The following is a 15,964-nucleotide window of genomic DNA, read 5'->3' as shown; positions in this document are numbered from 1 at the left end:
GGAACGAAAAGGATGGCCCCGATAAGCCGAGCCTTTTACAAAGATTTCCATATAAGTTAGCCCCTAACAATTTAACACCCCAAGGGGCTGGCACAATTATCCCCATTTTATACATCCCAGAGATGCTGAGATTTCCACTTTCTAATTGCTCGAGCACCCCCAGCCTTGTCCCATGAGCCCCAGAGCTCTGGGCATTTCGAACCCCAGTAATTTGTACTTTCTAACTGTTATCACACTCGCTGGCATGAGCCCCCATCTGCAGGATAAAGTCTGTTCCAGCCAACCAATCTGGTAGGACCAAGTGTCCCATTCCTCTGGCCTTGTCTCTATGCCCAGCACAGACCCATCCTTCCATGCCCGATCCTCCGCCTGTCTGCTTCCTCCCCGAGCACGCTAATGGTGTGTTAGTGTTTCGTGATGGGCACCTTACCCTACCAGCCCAGCATAGATCCTGAGGTTTGAGAAAATGGGGCCTCCTGCCTATTTTCTCTTCTTTATACCTTATCTGTTACGAAGATAGCTTAAGTTTCCAGTTGTGTCTCCTCTGATCCTGCCAAGCACTGTGTCCCTCAGATACCCATTGCAGCTCTCATGATACTGTGACATGAACTTCTGCCCTCAGGGCTATGAAACACCCCTCAAACCAGCCCAGTCTCACCATTCTGTCCCCCCACTGCCTCCTGAGCCCTAGATCACTTCAGGAAGACACAGATGGATCTTTGGAGGCTAGTCGAGACAGAGAAGGAGGACCACAAAGGCAAGCACAGAGTTCTGAGTGGGTGGTAGATATTAGAAGGACTTTAACATAGAAGACAGACCAACTCACCAAAATGGAGTCAATGGTGAAGGCTTGGAGATAGAATAGGAGGGAAAATGGAGAAGATCTGAATAAAAAAAAGGGGGGGGGGAGTAAAACAACAGACTCCTGAAATAGGAGAGATGAGAGGAGTCCCAGAGAACAATGAGAAGCAGAGCAAGAACATACAAAGCCAAAGAATAAGCTGGAGCCCTACACCCGTGGGTCCGCAATAAGCACGAGAAGCTCTGGGAGGGAGGGGGCGGCTCTGAGCCCTATCCTTACACCCCCGTCCCTCCTCCTGGACTGATTGGTCATGCATAGGCACCCCCAGCCAAGAGTGCAGCCCCATACCTGTCACGGTGAGCCTGGTGCCCATCCCAAAGTAGAGGGGCGAGTTATAGGAACACAGATGCAGGCAGCCGTGGTAAAACCCATGGCAAGCTCCTGCCAGAGGGCAAGTCCTCACTCCCAGGGACTGGGCTCTACCACTCTGTCTTCCTGGATGCATGGCTCTGGACCAGAGGAGTCCCATTAGGAGAAAGGTCCAAGCATACTATGGGGAAAGAGGAGCAGGCTTAGAAGGGGCACAGACACACACATAAGGAGGAAGGCTGAACCAAGGAAAGAGTAAGGAGGAAACATTAAGGACTGAAGACCCAGGGAGAAGAAATAGAGGGACCCACCAATCCACACCAAGAGGAATGGCAGCCACAGCTCCTTGGAAGCTCCCCAGGGCTAAGATAGTTGACTTGATCCCCCCCCGCCCCGACAACCAAGGCTGGGAGGAGAGATGGAGACCCTGTGTCCAAGGGACAATGGCCCCACACCCCAGTCCTGCTCCTTACCTAGGACAGAGAGTTGAGTGCCATCTCCAAAGTGCTGTGCCCGGTTGCTCCACAGCACAGGGAGAGAGTGACAAACCCCAGGATTGCTCTCTGGGGCCTTTGCTTCCAGAAGCCAGCTTCCACCCGAATTTCTAGGGGCTCAGCACCTCCTCTGCTCACCCACACTCTCTGAGCCTTTTCCCTGCTGTGTCTCAGGCGTCCTCCTGGGACTGCACTCTTCCAACACACTACCCCCAGAGCAGCCTCGTACTTACCCAAGACAGAGAGCTTGGTTCCACTTGCGAAATACAGTTTTTCATTGTTACACAACACTGCAGGCTGGTGGAAAAACTGCCCTTGGCTGCATCTAGTTCCTGCCTTCCCAGGTGCACCTGCCCGCTCTCCTCTCCCTTTCCTGCCTTCCCAGGTGCACCTGCCCGCTCTCCTCTCCCTTTCCTTAGCAGAATTTTGGCACCAGGAGGTGTGGAGAGGGGACTAGTGTGCAGTGTGAAATGCCCCGGTCAGAGGACCGATTCAGCCGTGTGACCCCCAGCCCTTTCTCCCGTGTCCCTCTCCTTTCTGAGCCGGGGCAGAAAACATCAGGACTAAGGCAGCTCTGAGGCCAGAGGCTTCCCATCTACATGGCCATAATGGGGTGCCCTCTGAGGAGACAGGAGATGGACAAGGAGACCCCAAAGGGAGACTACCTGCCTCCCAGTAGGGGAACACGGACTTAGCATAGCCTGTCCATGAAATTACCGGAGATGGAGGCTGTCCCCGCCTGTCTGCAGCAAGACAAGAATTCAGAGCTTTCTGATAAAAATGTGCTTTAACCTAAGCCTCCAAGATGGAGGCTACACATGGACCCCTGCCCCTCCTTGTGGGTTCCCAGCCCTCTGCCCCGATGCACTTACCTACAACAGTGAGCCGGCTACCCTCCCCAAAATGGAGGGTGTTTCAAAAGCACAGCCCCCCAGATCCACTTCAAAACCTCCCCATCTTCAGCTGGGACTCGGGGACAGATTAGTGCATTCGTGGAACTCTTACGTCCCAGAGCCACCAGCCCTGCTTCATATTTTCCCTACTCCCTTCCAGAGCTTGCCCATATCCCTGGACAGTTGGAAACAAGGAGCCACACAGTGTGGCTTCCTATGAAATCCAGAGCAAGGAAAGATAGAAAGCCCCTACAGAGAGTCCCAGTCCGTGAGGAAGACAGACCTATGTCGATGCTCATTAATTGCCCTCTGGGCTTTCTCTAGGCTTCCCTCTGTCAGAGAACTACTCAGAGGGGCAGTACCATCTCCTTTTCCTCCTCTGCCTTAACCACTGAGGCTCAGCTCTGAGTTTACAGAGGACCCCCCAGTGGCTGGGTGGATTTGCCCTGACCGGGACCCTCCCATGTACTGGTTCCCAGAAAAGGAGATGACATCTCCTTAACCAGGATCCAAGACCTGGGCAATCCCTTCCCTCCCCCATCTCCCAGGATAGAATCCTCCCCATCACACCCTCCCTGGAGACCCCCCCACCTTACCGACAACTGTCAGCTTGGTCCCTGGGCCGAAGGTAAAATCATACACATCAGCATACGGTCACCCTAAAAACGGACGCTTTGGACCTACTTTCACCTACAAGGGGCCTGGAAAGACCCAGCGAATGTCTTACCTATTACTGTGAGCCTGGTGCCTTCTCCAAAGAAAAGTTCAGTATTCACACAGTGATATGGAGCAAGGAAGCAAACAAATTTGAGGCATGGAAAGAAGAGGGGGCCCTGGTTGGTCTCTGGAGGACTCTGGTATAAGAAATCCCTCCTGTGCTTTATAGATATTGCACAGAAGAATAACTCTTGGGGCCACAGAGCATGGCCAGCATCCATCCAGTGGGCCCCACACGACTTTCTCAATTCTTTCTGAGGGTCCATCAAAAGGACGTGGGTCGAGAGAGAAGAGGGCAGGGTCCTGGAGACAGTGACCAAGTCCATGGAGGGCCGGGATATTTCTGGCTTCTTCCTCTATAGGATGGGTCACCTTCCATGCACCTTCCCACTGACCTTGCCATGAGTTCTGTGGAGCTTAGGATGAAGGAGTTTCCCAGAGTCCTTCACCTGAGGGGCCACTGAGGCCTTCTTCTTACACCTGGGCTCTCTGTCTGCAAGCTTCAGTCCTGAGCTAAGCCTGTCCTTATCCATGGTCTTGGCTTGACAGGTGAATAGGGGTGGGATGGAGGCATTCTGACTCACACCACCCTTGGGCCCATGACTCAGAAGAGTGGAGAAACTGGGGTTCGGGACAGGCAGAAAGGTTTTTGTAAAGCTTTCTCATAGAGTTGAATCACCGTGGCTCCCTGTCCCCACAATGTTACAGCTTTGTACAAAAAACGACCCCTCCCATGGTTCTGCCCATCAGAGTCTGGAAGAAACCACCCGAGCAGGTGCTCCTTCCAGGGCATTGGAGGGCAGGTTGGTGCCATCACTCCCCATGTTGTGAGGTGGTGGCAGGGTACAGATGAGGCCGGGAGCGGGGGCGCCCTCCTCACCCCCATGCCCTTTCTTCAGGACACTCTTGGCTCCCCAGAGCTGTGTGTCTTTGCGAGGCCAGTTGGCACAAGGGCTAGTTTTCCCTGGTATCTGCCCCTCTGTAAACTCATCACTCATTGTGGGGAGACACCCTCCCACGAAGAAGCAGCCCCCTTTCTACCCAGGGCCTGCCCCTGAGACTGTGTCACTCAGAGGCCACAACTTTCATCTGGGAATGGGGATCCTTCAATACTCAGACCGTCCCTTTGGCCAACTCTGGACCTCTAGGGTGGTCTGGAGGGGAACTGACATGAGCTACTCAGGGGTAGGGCTCCCTAGATAGAGACAAAACGACAGCTGAGAGCTCAGAGTATTTCCAAGGGGCTGCTGGTGTGGAGGGACTGGTGTGTTGTCAGCCCACCTCTCTGCTCGTGGACTTCAGACATCAGGGTTAGGAAAAGGGAGCTGGGGAAGTGGATGTGGAGAGCTGCATACATAAAGTCACAGGAACACTCAAATGTAATCACGGTCACCGCCTTCCCCTCTTTTCCCTGAGGGGCAGACACATTTAAGATGCTGTCGATGTTTTATTTTCCTGCACAAGATGACCTTGAAATGTAACCTCCAGTTGAGTGGCCTAAATCTTATTTCACTCGATGGTGCTTCCTTTTATTGCCTTTCAAACTATAACTTAAAATCTAGAAGGAAAAAAAAAAAGACAGACTTCATTACATAATGATGACACACTTTCACGGAAAAATATACACAGAATCAGAAAAGAAATGACAATATGGAAAGAACATCTGCAATCCTCATCCTAAGGGCTGATCTCCCCAGTAGATGATGAACTCCTAGAAATCAGTAAGGAAATAATCCAGCAGCACAACGAAAGTGGCAAAGAACAGATGGTTGAGAGAAAAAGAAATGCAAACGGTGCTTCACCATAGGGAAAAAATCTTGCAGACAAAAACTGCATTAAAATATCTGTTCACCAATGTGATTGACAACATTGAATTAGGGAAGACCATTAGCTATTGTGTGGTGGAATATACACTTCACAAAAAATGATACAACCTAAGTGGGGACCAATTTGGAAATATCTATGAAAATTACAAATGCATTTACCTTTTCACCTGGAAATCCCTCATCTGGGTGTTTATCCTATAATTATTCTTGCATACAAGTAAAAAAATATAAAATATTTGCATTATCTGGGGTAGCAAAAAGATCAGGAAAACTCAAGTACCCAATCAGGAAGGGACTGGATAAATCACCTGGGATACATCCACAAAATGAAATATTATGCAATGTTAAAAAAGAACACAAATGTTTCCCTGCTGTGGGAAGGTAAGATATACTGTTAACTGGAAGAAAAGCAAGCTGCAGATTAGCATTTCTGTGGGGGGAGCATAAGAATTATACATTTATTTTCTTGGTTCTGCACAAAGACACACTAGAAGGATACAAAAGAACTTGATCAAGGTGATTGCTTACTAAGACTGAGTGGAGGAGACAGAAACAAGATAGAAGTAAAAATAACATTTTTGTTTCAACTTTATTGTTTCAATTTTTGAGCCATATCGCTATATTATCTATTTAAAATAAAACTTAATAAAAATTTTCAAGAAAATACCAACAAAGTATTGCTTTAAGTAATATTTTGAAATGGGCTACTTAAAAAAACCTACTTGTTTCATTTACAAAGTCATTATTTTTCCAAAGAAGATCAGTTTATGTAAGAAGATGTGTTATGGTCCTGACTTTGCTTATCGGGGTCTCCAATCATTCAGGAAGCTTGTGAAAAATGCATATTTCTGAGTAGTCCTCAGGATCTTTTGCATTAAAAATCGCTAGTAGTGGGTTTATTGATATGCATTTAAATAAACAATCAAGCACAAAATTACCCTGGGTATTTCCATTTCAGCATGGGGCTTGGGACCCACTGCTTGCCCCTCGGGCAGGTGTCAGCCACGGAGAACGTCAGAACGCTATCTGGTGGTGCCACGGGCTGGGTGCAACAACGTGGCTCCTGGAATTTAGGGAAAAAAGAAAAAGAGAGATAGTCTGTGCATTTTACTCAGGAATAGTGAAGGATCTCACAACACTCTGCCATTGCCTGGATAAAGGGTCATTGATTGCTTTCAACAAGTGGAAAGCGGCAAGCTTCTTCTTTGGTCCTTTCCCACCTTGAGGAACACTTTCATCAATGTAATGATTTATTTTGATCTATGTCCACATATTTTCCTGTCCCGTTTACCCCTTTTGTTTATCAGCAATTTACTCTCTAAGGAAGTTTCCTTTCGACCACCCCTCAACCCAACTGGCCTTACAAAGAATACCACTCTGTCTTGGTGTCGCAGCTACTTTCAATCCTGATGGAGTTTGTCCCATCTTTGCTACTCAGTCACACTGTCGATATGCCCAGAAACAGGCGCAGCTTTTCTTTTTTTCCCTTGGAGGAGGAGTTAGGCAGCTGGGATCATTCATCATCTTCATTCATCATCTTGGGCAGCAGGGGGCAGCCTTTCCTTATTTATTTTAGACTTAAATCGTTGCCATCTCGGGGTGGCCACTTGAGGGCGTAAGAATGTGGTTGGTGCTGGGGGGGACGCCCCCCCTCCCCCCACACACACTCCGCAGGGGGAACTGTGTTACCTTCATGCCTTTCTTGAGGCTGAGACCTGGGAAGGAGATACACAAATTGAATCTCACGGTTGTAGTTCTTGCAACTATTTTTTTAAAGATTTTAAAATTTATTTTACAGAGAGAGAGAGAAAATGTGCATGAGGGGGAGGGGCAGAGGGGAAGCAGACTGTCCCCTGAGCCTGGAACCCCGCCCCGGGCTCCATCCTAGGACCCTGAGATCATGAGCTGAGCTGAAACCACCAGTTAGAGGCTTAACCAACTGAGACACCCAGGTGCCCCTTCTTGAAACTTTCGGACCACATTCATAGATTCACTTAAACCCCAAATTTGTCTCCTAATTTCCTCAGATGAAACTGCAACCTGAAGAGGCTAAGTGAGTTGTTCCTGTCATGGGACATGATTGACATGACAGAGCTAGAACCAGCACCCGGGCCTCCATGTTTAAGTTCTGGGGCTCTGGTGGGACCACTGAGGCTCTGCCCCTCAGGGAAGCCCACCTCCCAAGGCCAGACTGCCCTGGTCTCCAGTCCTGTCGGTGAGGCCCAGGGCGAGCTGCTAAGCCTACCTTAGGGAGTTATGCAGAGATCTAAATCAGATAATACACATGAAGCTTCTGGTCCCTGAAAATAGTGAAAATGTGAGTGGCCGCTGCTTCCCCAGAGACCACTGGCCGAGGGATACCCCCACTGCAATGGCTCTCAGGCTTCCGTGTCCATCAGAATGATGTGGAATTCTTGGAAAATGCAAGTGGCCGGGCTCCATCTCAGAATTTCTGACTCAGTAGGTCTGGGTCAGAATTGGCACTGTTGAAGGTCTGAAGGAATTGGCACAGCTCCTAAATTCCCAGATGATTCTGGTGCCCCCCGGGGCCAGGTCCACACTTGGAGAACCTGTGTTCTGGAAGGTGCTTTCTTTCTTCCATACATTCTCCTCCAATCCTAGCTCATACTTTAATCAATCATTCCACCACTGCCTAGTATATTGTAGGCATTGTTTAATCACTAGATATGCCAGGATGAGCAAGACAAGATTTCTTGCCTAAGGAGCTCACCGTTGGATGCCAGGTAGATGCATCCACAGTTACTAGGCAGCAGGAACAGGACTGTGGCAGTGGTAAGCATCCTCAGGAGGAGGACTCCTCGCTCAGACCACAGGACCAACAGGGCCAGCACAAGAGTGGGGAAGGAGGATCCCGGGGCAGAAGGAATCAGAAATGACTTTTCTGAAGAGAGTGAAGGGGCAGGTGGGAAGGGCGTCAAGCCAGATGGACCAGTAATGCCCAGGGCTAAAGATTCGAGGTCCATGGCTTGTTGGAGAAGCCCCTGGGATTTCTGAGCACTGGAGCAGAGATAGAGGGGAGGACTGGAGAGACGGAGGGGCAGAGAAGGAAGAGCCTTACATCTGCAGGATAAGGAGCTCTGGTTCTATTTTGGGAGTTGTGGGAGGTCAGGCAAGGTATTAATCAGGAATTGATGTAACGTGCAGCATCTCTCTGAGCACAGGGCTGGAAGAGGGCCAGGGACCAGAACCCTCATGAAGTACAGGGAGGCAGAGAATGGCCTGGAGAGCCATAGAGGAGCAGGGCTGAGGGCCAGGCAGCATCTCAGGTCACCACCACAGCAGGAGGGACGGTGGGGGGGACAGGGAGGGGGCAGGGAGGACACGGGCCTTGGGGCCAGCTAACGAGGAGCCAGACCTCAGGTTTACTGTCTGCTGGATGAGGGATCTGGTAAGCTGGCCACTTTCTTTGAGCCTCTGCTTTCTTGCTTATACCACTGGGATAGTAACACTTCAGAGGGGAGAAGGAACTTGAGTGAAAATGTCTGCAAAGTGCCCAGTGTGGTAGACACACATGGGTATCATTCTATGGGATGAATAAGAGGCACATTTCCAAGGAGTGTGACGGATGGAGACCCAGGGAGCTAGGTTGTCTCCCTCAGACACATGAGCAGGTTGTGGGAAGGAGGGCCCAGGGCGGCCTTTTGCTGCCGGGAGGGAGTGCACGCTGGGCTAGAAAGAGCACGTGTATCAGGGGCTCAGCAGAGGCCACGGTGATCGGCACGAGTGTCTCCGAGATGATTTAGCTCTGGGTGCCAGTGACAGGAGGTGGTGAGGCCGCACAAGCCACAAGGTGGGTGGGCGCACATGAGCACTGCACTCCAGACCCCAGGGAAGTTCCAAGGTCAAGGAACCTCTTCAATGCAGCCTTCTGAAATGTATTTTTCTCTAGAAAATAGTCCCCGTGAGCCCCTGCTTATTATTTTTTTGGATTCCATCTCTTCACACACTGCTAATCTAGTATTCCATGGAACACATTTTGGGAAATGGGGCAGTCTGTTCATCTTTAAGAGGTAGAGCCCAGCCTGACCTCAGCTGGGAGGATGTTCCCAGGGGGTAGCGGCCGGAGGGAGCAGGCAGGGACACAGACAGTTGTAACAGGTGCACTTTATTAGCATAGTGACGGCAGAAGGACTGGGGGGCTTTAGCTGTTGGCAGCTATGGTCTGCTTAATCCAGCCTACAAAGTTGCACACCTTGGTGTAGACTCCAGGCTTGTTCTTCTGGGCGCAGCCATAGCCCCAGGACACAATTCCCTGGAGCTCTCCATTGCAGACCACAGGGCCACCAGAGTCACCCTGGGGAGGAAGAAGATGGGACAAGTTTTACAAAGAAGGCGAAAAGGGCCAACAGAGCCCTATATCATCTGAACCTTTTAAGATTGCATTCTGGTCAGCTCTGTGGCTCTGCATGTCTCCCATGGTGGCCCGTTCTCTGTTTTGACGAAGGGTGACAGCCATGCGGTCTAGCCTTCCTCTCTTCTATATAAGTCCACTGCCTGGAGCCCTCCTGCACCAGCCCCACAGCCCTGGGTGTTCAAATCCTGCTCCCCAGGAGGCCATGTGTACCAGGGGTCTCAGCATAGGAAGGGTCAAGTCACCTGGCAGGAGTCCTTGCCTCCCTTGAGGAAGCCCACGCAAACCATGTTCTCTGTGATCTGGCCGGGGTAGGAGGCTTTGCACTGGGTCTGACTCAGCAGTGGGGCGTCCAGGCACTGCAGTATTTCAGGGTAGTTGGCTTTGAGGAGCAGGGAGAGATCAAGGAAAGGAGGAATGTGAGTCAGGCCAGGATGGGGGACAGCAATCCAGTGCTCAACACTGAAGGCAGAGAGGACACCAAAGAACGTAAGCTCCAGCAAGGAACAATGGGTTTTAGTTTCCAGACTGATCCCTGCCGAACCCCTCCCTAGATGGGACAATAGCAAGTGCTATATTTGTCCTATATTTTGATTGTAGGGGGTCAACTCCTTAAAGCTTCGCCTCTTTTGAGGACCCAGCACAGAGTCCTGCGTGTAGTGGGGTTCAAGTTCAGGGGCAGGCCTGGTTCTGGGAAATGTGGGGAAGTTGGAGGATGAAATAGGGAGGGTCCTACTCACTGCCAGAGCTCAGGGTGTTGCCCCAACCGGAGATGAGGCACTGGGTGCCAGCAGCCGCACAGGCAGTGGGCAGAGGTATGGTGGACACCTGCGTATTGAGGACGGCAGGCGAGGAGAGCTTGATGAGCATGATGTCATTGTCCAGGGTCCGGCTGCTATAGCCGGGGTGGCGGATGATTCTGGACGAGTCGATGAACTGCTCATTCCCCTCCTTGACATCGATGTTGTACTCTCCAAGCCTCACTTGGATGCGGCTGTTGGGAAGACAAGCATGGGGAGACCCTTTTCTCCATATGCCTGCTTTTCTCCAGGGTTTAAGATTGCATTCTGGTCAGCTCTGTGGCTCTGCATGTCTCCCATGGTGGCCCGTTCTCTGTTCTGACGAAGGGGGTGACAGCCATGCGGTCTAGCCTTCCTCTCTTCTATATAAGTCCACTGCCTGGAGCCCTCCTGCACCAGCCCCACAGCCCTGGGTGTTCAAATCCTGCTCCCCAGGAGGCCATGTGTACCAGGGGTCTCAGCATAGGAAGGGTCAAGTCACCTGCTCATGGGTGGGAGTGTGGCAAAATCACCTGGCAGGAGAGGGGTGGTGGGTACAAGCAGGGGTGAGACCAAGAACTTTCTCCTTCAGAGGTAGGTGGTCATGGAGCGGGGATGACATGGGGACTGCTCCTCAGCCTGCTTTTTCAGCTACCTCCCCCACAACCCTCCCCCGCACCAGGCACCCAACCACAGGCACAGATGACCGACCTGAAGTCCCCCATATATTCCTCATCCTCTGTAATTTTGCTAACTACATGCAAGTGACTTCTACTCTCTCCCTTCTGGGTCTGGTGAGCGCCATCATCCTGTATGACCTACTCCAGTGGTTCTCAAAGTGCTGCCCTGGGACCTGCAGCCAGAGCATCTCCCAGAAACTTGTTAGAAGTACAAAGTCTTGGTTCCTACCCCAGACCTGCTGAATCAGAAGCTCTGGGGTGGGACCCAGTGGTCTGTGTTTTAGCAAGCTTTGCAGGTGATTCCGATGCTCACTCAGGTTTGAGAACCCTTGGTCTAGGTAGTGATTCTCAGCTCTGCTACAGAGTCAAGTCACCAGAGGTGGAAAGCATTAACAACTCATGAAAATTCTGAGGTAAGTGCCCTGGGATCGGACCCAGGCATCAGTATTTTTTGAACATATCCTAGGTGGTTTTAGTGTGTAGCCAACTGGCAGAGGTTACTCGTACAAGGTCCTTGCGCTGCTTTCCCACTGGACCTCACCACCCCAAAAGAGTCCCTCCCTGCTGTTCTGATCCATAGCCTTTGCTGTTTCATCTATTGGTTTTGGATGTGCGAGGCTTTCTGTTGAATGCCCCTCTTCGCCCCCTCATTCCTGTGAGCGGGGGTGGCCGGTGACAACTTCTTGTCCCCACCCACCCATTTTCCCCAACCTCCACACTCCCGGGCTGACCCCAGCTCTCAGAGAGGGTTCTGGGAGACACAGCACTTACGACTTGTAGCAGTGAGCTGCGGACACCACCCACTGGTCACTGATGAGGGAGCCGCCACAGAAGTGGTAGCCCGAGTTCAAGGACACCTGGTAGGGGACGGATTTCTCCGCGCATGTGTAGCCACCGACGATCTTGTCATCGTCGTCAGTGGGGAAAGCAACTTGAGAGGAGACAGGAAGGGAGAAGCCAATTCAGCAGATGTGGGCGGGTGGAGTTCAGAGCCCTGTGGCTGGATCATGCAGATTAGAAGTCCTCAATAAGCACGGAGATGGTAGATCGGTAGGCGGGGAGCATCACATCCCTGGTAGGTGTCATAGCATGGAGCTCTCCTGAGTCTCTTGGTGTGTCTGCAGGGCACATGGCCAGGTGCCCACTGGGGCTTGGGCACAGACCTCTACTGGGGGCTCCGGGGCAAGGACACAATGCCCTCACAGTGCAGTCAATGTGACATGGGTCTGAATGCAGTATCTCATCCACTCAGTGCTTCTCTTTCTCATCACTGGTATACTCCTCATGGCTATTTGAGCCCCAGATTGTCAGGATGGGTTGGCCTAGCTGGGAAAATCTGGCTAAGTAGCCCTGGCTATACCCAGCTTTTCCCATCACTGAAAATCTGCCTGGTGCGCCCAGGGAGAGGAGCCCCCAGGCCCATTAGGCAGGACAAAGGTAGGCCAACTGTCATTGGCCAAAGGAATGGTGGTTCTCAACCCTGGCTGCACACCTGGGGATCCTAAAATCATTTGGGAAACTTAAAAATTCAATGCACAGGTCACACCCCACACCAACTCAGAATTTCTAGGTCTAGGACTCTGGCATGAGTGTTCTTTCAGCTTCCCTTGGCGTACCTGGGGTTGAGGACAGCTCTAGGGGAGCTATCCCAGAGCTGCCGGAACTAAGCCTCAAGACCTCTGGTTCATTGCATGGACCACCCGCACCTGGTCTCCCTTTCCAATCTCTCCCAAAGAAGTCCTGAAATAAAGGGATGAATGACAGGGTCGGGAGTGGGGTCAGCATAAGGTGGGAGGGGTGAGGCTTACAGAGCCCAAGCATGGGAAGGAGGGCTGCCGGACACAGGAGATAAACTCTCAGAGCTCAGGTAAATACAGATGAGCAGCAAGAGTGGAGCAGGGATCTCTTCTAGGAGGGGGGCGAGCGTGGCCTGAAGTCATGCCTGGAACTCACCAGCAGCTCCCACAATAGCAAGAATCAGGAGTGGATTCATCATGGCAGAAGTATAGGAGCTGAGTGGCTGGTGGAGAGCCTTTATAGCTCCCAAAGTGAGGGAGAGGGTGGACGCGAGAGTGGAGGATCGCCGGTGCTCCCAGATAAACACACCTGTAGCTTTCCCTTCCCTCAGCCTTGTGTCAGCTCTGTTGTGTTTGGCCATCTATGGATTTGTGACCCACAGGTGATAAGAAAACTTACCTTGTGAGGGCAGAGAGGAAGACCAACTGACTCCTGGGAGGATTCTGGGGTGCGGGGAAGAAGCCAAACCCCCATACATCACAGCTGGTCCGTCTTAGTCTGAGACGAGAAGAGGAGGAAGAATGGCCAGGTTCCTCTGACATGGAGATTTATTCATCTTACTCCAAGCAGAGGCTGATCCTGGAAGCAAACCTGGCTGCTAGTGACCGGGAGCCCCCACAAGGGGAGAGAAGTCTTGTATCTGTAAGCATGATGACCCTTCTCCCAAGTCGAAACCACTGGGCAGGAAGGTCACATTCGAGGCTTTGGGGAACCAGGATCCCACTGTCAAGAGGTGATGAGAAGGGAGAGGCAGAGTCTCGTGGGGGTCTGGGCTTTCAGCTGGCTCTCCTTCCCACCAAGGCTTGCAGACAGGAGCACTTGGAAAGAGGAGTTAAGTGGGCATTTACCTGATACGTTTGGACAATGGAAGCCCAATACCACATTCTTCCTCTTCCTCACTATTAGGATCTTCGTCTTTCTCATCACTCACACTGTTGTGGGTTCTCTTTAAGCAGCTTCCTGGTTGCCCTGGGAGTCTGCACCAGTGGTGATTAAATTGCCCCCACCTGCTAGGGGCTGACAGCCTGAGCTCCGATTGTATGCTCCAGATCACACATTAGAAAGGGTCTGGACAATGGTAAATTTAGGTTCTGATCAGAGAATCAGCAGTTAAGTAGAGAGATTAGCACATAGTGAAAGGGTGGAGTATTTGGTAATCATTCACAACAATGAAAGGGGGGGTATTCTCTAATTCTAGATGCAGTGGGACTATTGTGCTGGGCTCAGTACAGAGTTAATCTTCCCAGAAATGACCTCAATTTGGGACCCTCCACGGCCACCGAGACACAACCCTGTAATTTATTGAAGCACAACTTGGCCAGAGGGGAATAGAGGTGGAACGAGTGTCTATGTTTTGCAAAGACACTTCTCCTTCCCAGCTCCTCTGAGCTCCGGGGTGGTGAAGGGCCAGAGGGTGCACAGTCCATGTTTGAATTCTCTGAGAGGTGGAAATGAGTAGATGTTCTGGAGGTGGTGAACAAAGTGAAAAAGGCCCAGAAGTCTGGCGATGAGACAGGAAGTAGGCTGGGGATTGAAGTAAATGAAAACTAGCAGAAGCTGGAGAAAATGCCACTGTGGGGCTCATGGGGTTGGGAGGGGCCCATAGGATGTCTTCTTCCAGTGCCTGGCATGGCTGGAGGCTGGTGTCCCCACAACAGGAGAGCCACTGCCCAGAGCTCTGGCCTCTCGGATGGCACCTCCTCTCATCCTGATGGGCTCACACCTCCGTGGGAAGGTGCTATATTTGTACTGTGCCTGACAGCTTTCAACAAGCCTTCACACACACAAACAGTGGTATGCTGATCTGCATTGGCATTGAGTTCTGAATTTGACTGTTCACAAGTGTTCTAATTGTGAGACAGGCAGAATGAAATTATTTCCATTTATAGAGGAAGAGACTGAGAACCAGCAAGGTTCTGTCCTGCCCACAAATACAGATCTAAAAATGGCAGAGGTGGCCTCAAGGCTACCAGAAGACGTGGACAGTGTTGGAAGTTTGGGAATTGGTGCAGGTGTCATATAAGAGAAGGTTTATTTGGAATTGAGCCAGAGGTTTCCAGAGAACAAAATGTACCTCCAGGTACCTCCTGATGCTTGCCTCCCTGGCAGAAATAGAAGATTGAATGAATCTTCCACTTGGCACCTGGTCTCAGAGCTTGACCTTGTCATGGCCCTGTTCCACTCTAGGCCACAACTAAGGAGCAGATGACATGTCTCTCTGTGCTCATTGGTAGCTGACTCAGGTTGTGGAGCCTCAATAATAGAGCTCATTGGGCTCTCTCTGCTCATTTGACTTCTAAAAACTCTAGAATCTGTAGTCCATTTGGAAGGCAGCCACTGGTTAGTCCAATTTCTTTCCCTATAATGTCACCAGATATGCTATTTAGTTTTGTCCCTTTGTCATGGGGTGTTCCTAGGAAGTCCTGTGGTAGCAGATAAGAAGAGGAATACATAGCGGTGTTCCCTGGACAGGTACACTATGAGGAGGTGATCCTTGGTAGAAGATAGGAAATTGGGGAATAGGGAGGAAATTTTTGGCTAGGAGTTTGTGGCTTTGACTCTGTCTAAAAGGGAACACCCAAGAACTTGAGGGTTTTCCGTGTCTAAAGCCTTAAGACTAGCTTTTGCCTGATATTTTGTGCTCCTCCTCAGAATACATTATTATACCCAAAATATGGTATGAAATCAGTTTTCTTGAACGTAGCAGGAATCACTTTATAGGCAGAGAAAATAGCTCTAAGTGAGAGTATGATGTCATGCTTTAAGCTCAGACCTGTAGGATGGATTCAGGTCTACCTTTTCCCAAGTTCAACTGGATAAGTCTATGCAGCTCTTATGATCTTCCTTCTGAACCATTTCTCTAAGACAGTCTCGTAGTTCATTAACAATTAGCCTATCAAACCACTGGGTTTTGTTTTTGTAAATATTTATTTATTTATTTATTTATTTGAAAGAGAGATAGAGTGGAGGGGCCAAAGGAGAGGGAGCAGACTCCTCACTGAGTGCAGAGCCAGACTTGGGGCTCAATCCCAGCACTCTGAGATCATGAGCTGAAATCAAGAGTTGGCCGCTTAATGGACTGAGCCACCCAGGCGCCCCACCACTGGTTTTTAATTATGATAATAGTGAATAATTTCTTCATGCTTACTATACCAAACATTGCCTAAGTCTTTCATGGATCTTTTTTCACTTTATTTTAACAACCACCTATAAGGTTGCCCATTTCATAGATGAC

The 15,964-nt window shown here is 50.5% G+C and overlaps 1 protein-coding gene across 1 annotated transcript; it reads right to left on the bottom strand.

The window, feature by feature from the left end:
• Positions 1-9,206: 9,206 nt before the first annotated feature.
• On the bottom strand, positions 9,207-12,933 carry LOC110582968 (serine protease 2). The gene is made up of 5 exons (XM_021693011.1): positions 12,886-12,933; positions 11,704-11,863; positions 10,214-10,467; positions 9,719-9,855; positions 9,207-9,416 (listed from the first exon to the last, which is right to left on the bottom strand). The coding sequence occupies exons 1-5, from the start codon at positions 12,926-12,928 to the stop codon at positions 9,264-9,266; spliced, it is 747 nt and encodes a 248-aa protein (XP_021548686.1). The 5' UTR covers positions 12,929-12,933; the 3' UTR covers positions 9,207-9,263.
• Positions 12,934-15,964: the final 3,031 nt, after the last annotated feature.

The sequence above is a fragment of the Neomonachus schauinslandi genome, chromosome 12 (genome assembly GCF_002201575.2).
Source record: "Neomonachus schauinslandi chromosome 12, ASM220157v2, whole genome shotgun sequence".
Taxonomy (NCBI): domain Eukaryota; kingdom Metazoa; phylum Chordata; class Mammalia; order Carnivora; family Phocidae; genus Neomonachus; species Neomonachus schauinslandi.
Note: the sequence above shows the minus strand (reverse complement) of the source record. Positions and strands in the feature narration are given on the sequence as shown.